Raw genomic sequence first — 1,807 nt, 5'->3', positions numbered from 1 at the left:
TGGTCCTTCATACCTTTCCCCACATGTTCCCCAGAGAGCTCTTCGATCGGGGTCCCAAAATCATCTGGCTCTGCCGGGCCCCAGAGAAGCCAGGCTGTCTGTGATGAGGGCCAGGGCCTTCTCAGTGGTGGCTCCGCACTGGTGGAAGAGCTCCCAGAACTGCAAGACGGAGCTCTCCCCCCAGGCCTTTGACTAAGGAGCTGCACTATATAATTGAGGCCCTGGCCCCAATATAAACATCATCATCAATATCATTATAACATCATTTAAACAGCCAGATATAACCCAGATTACGCTAGCAGTTGAGTGTTGTATTGTCAGATGCTGCTCATGCCCACCATCATATATGAATTATTCTAGCACTAGCACTTTATATGTTTTATGTGTAGTTGTTGTGATTTTAGATAATTTTATCTTATTGTTTATTACCCTATATAAGCTGCCCTGAGCCTGCTTCGGTAGGGAGGGTGGGGGTAGAAATTAAATAAATAAATAAATAATAAGCCTCTTTGAGTTCATTAGGGAAAAAAACGGCATAGAAATAATAAATAAGCAACCACATTTCAGATGGGCTGCATTGGTACACTGGTAATTTTCATGGATGAAGGTATTTTCATCTGCAGAATGTGACTTCCTCACCTCCCTCTTTCCTCTGCCCCCAAAATACTGCTTCTGGGGAACCAAGAATCCACCCTGGAACTGCATGAGGGTGGTGATGGAGAAAATCACCTACCATCCATGAAATCCTCCTTTGTACACAAGCTCTGGTATTGAATAGCAGGCTGCTGAATTGAAGAGCTTCCTGATCTAACACTTGACTCTCTGGAAAGCCTGTATATACTAGCATAACGCTACAAACTGTTGCACTGCACCATTCTGCAAAGCTAGCCACTGTCGGTGCATCAACATCTGTCAAGCACTGTTCCGCCAGCAGCTCCTTTTTAGAACTTCAGACAGAAAAGCAATCCTGCTTATGTACACTCAGAGGTCATTTCGGGGGGGATCGCGGGGGATCACAGTTCCCCCGGGTGAGGTAGCACAGTTCCCCCGGGTGAGGTAACACACGATGAAGCCCCGCCCCCTGCTTCCGGCCGCCCCGCTTCCGGCCCTCATTCAGCCAGGAGGAGGCAGGAGAAGAGGGATGGTAAGTTGCTTCCTCCCTGCCTCTCCCCACGCCTGCCTGCCTGGGGCCAGGGAGTGCCTTCGCGGGGCTTCCTTGCACTCCCGCCGGGACCGTTGGGGGCAGAGTGTGTGGTGTTATGGCACACTTCCGGTGATGTCAGGGGGTGTGGCCTTATGACACACTTCCAGTGATGTCAGGGTGTGTGGCATATGCTAATGAGTTATGCTAATGAGTTCCCCTAGCTCTTTTTCTATGAAACGACCCCTGTGTACACTCATAGAACATTGCTACAAACAGACCCTTAGTAGCCTATCATATGTTGCTTATGGACCTTTCAGGATCATTGGAGCAGACTGTGATACATACATTTGATTAGTGTATTTGTAAAGAAAAAAGAAAAAAAGAAAGCAGGTGGATTCATGCAGTCTTTCCAGAAGATGTTTGAGCTGTGGGATTCTCTGTCATGGAGCAGATCTTAAACAGAGAGAATGCCACAACAAATGCAATTTGCAATGGTTCTAACACAACATTACAGCCATTTAATGTAGTTTAAATTTGTTCCATCTCAAATCTTTTCAGCTCCATGCAGCCCAGAAATAATAAGCGTTTCAAAGGAAACACTCTCTGTAATTAGTGTGCACTGGATTGCCAATAATGATGAAGCAACATACACAGTCACTGCCA

The 1,807-nt window shown here is 46.7% G+C and overlaps 1 protein-coding gene across 1 annotated transcript in view; it reads left to right on the top strand.

Annotated features, from left to right (window-relative positions):
• FNDC7 (fibronectin type III domain containing 7) overlaps positions 1–1,807 on the top strand; it is a 25,303-nt gene that overhangs the window by 10,606 nt on the left and 12,890 nt on the right. The window contains exon 5 of the mRNA XM_015413132.1: positions 1,703–1,803. Within this exon, the coding sequence (XP_015268618.1) occupies positions 1,703–1,803 (101 nt within the window). The remainder of the gene's footprint in view (positions 1–1,702; positions 1,804–1,807) is intronic.

This window comes from Gekko japonicus, unplaced genomic scaffold, assembly GCF_001447785.1.
Source record: "Gekko japonicus isolate JY-2015 unplaced genomic scaffold, Gekko_japonicus_V1.1 scaffold4279, whole genome shotgun sequence".
Classification (NCBI taxonomy): Eukaryota; Metazoa; Chordata; class Lepidosauria; order Squamata; family Gekkonidae; genus Gekko; species Gekko japonicus.
The sequence above is the reverse complement of the archived record's forward strand: the minus strand, read 5'-3'. Positions and strand labels throughout refer to the sequence as shown.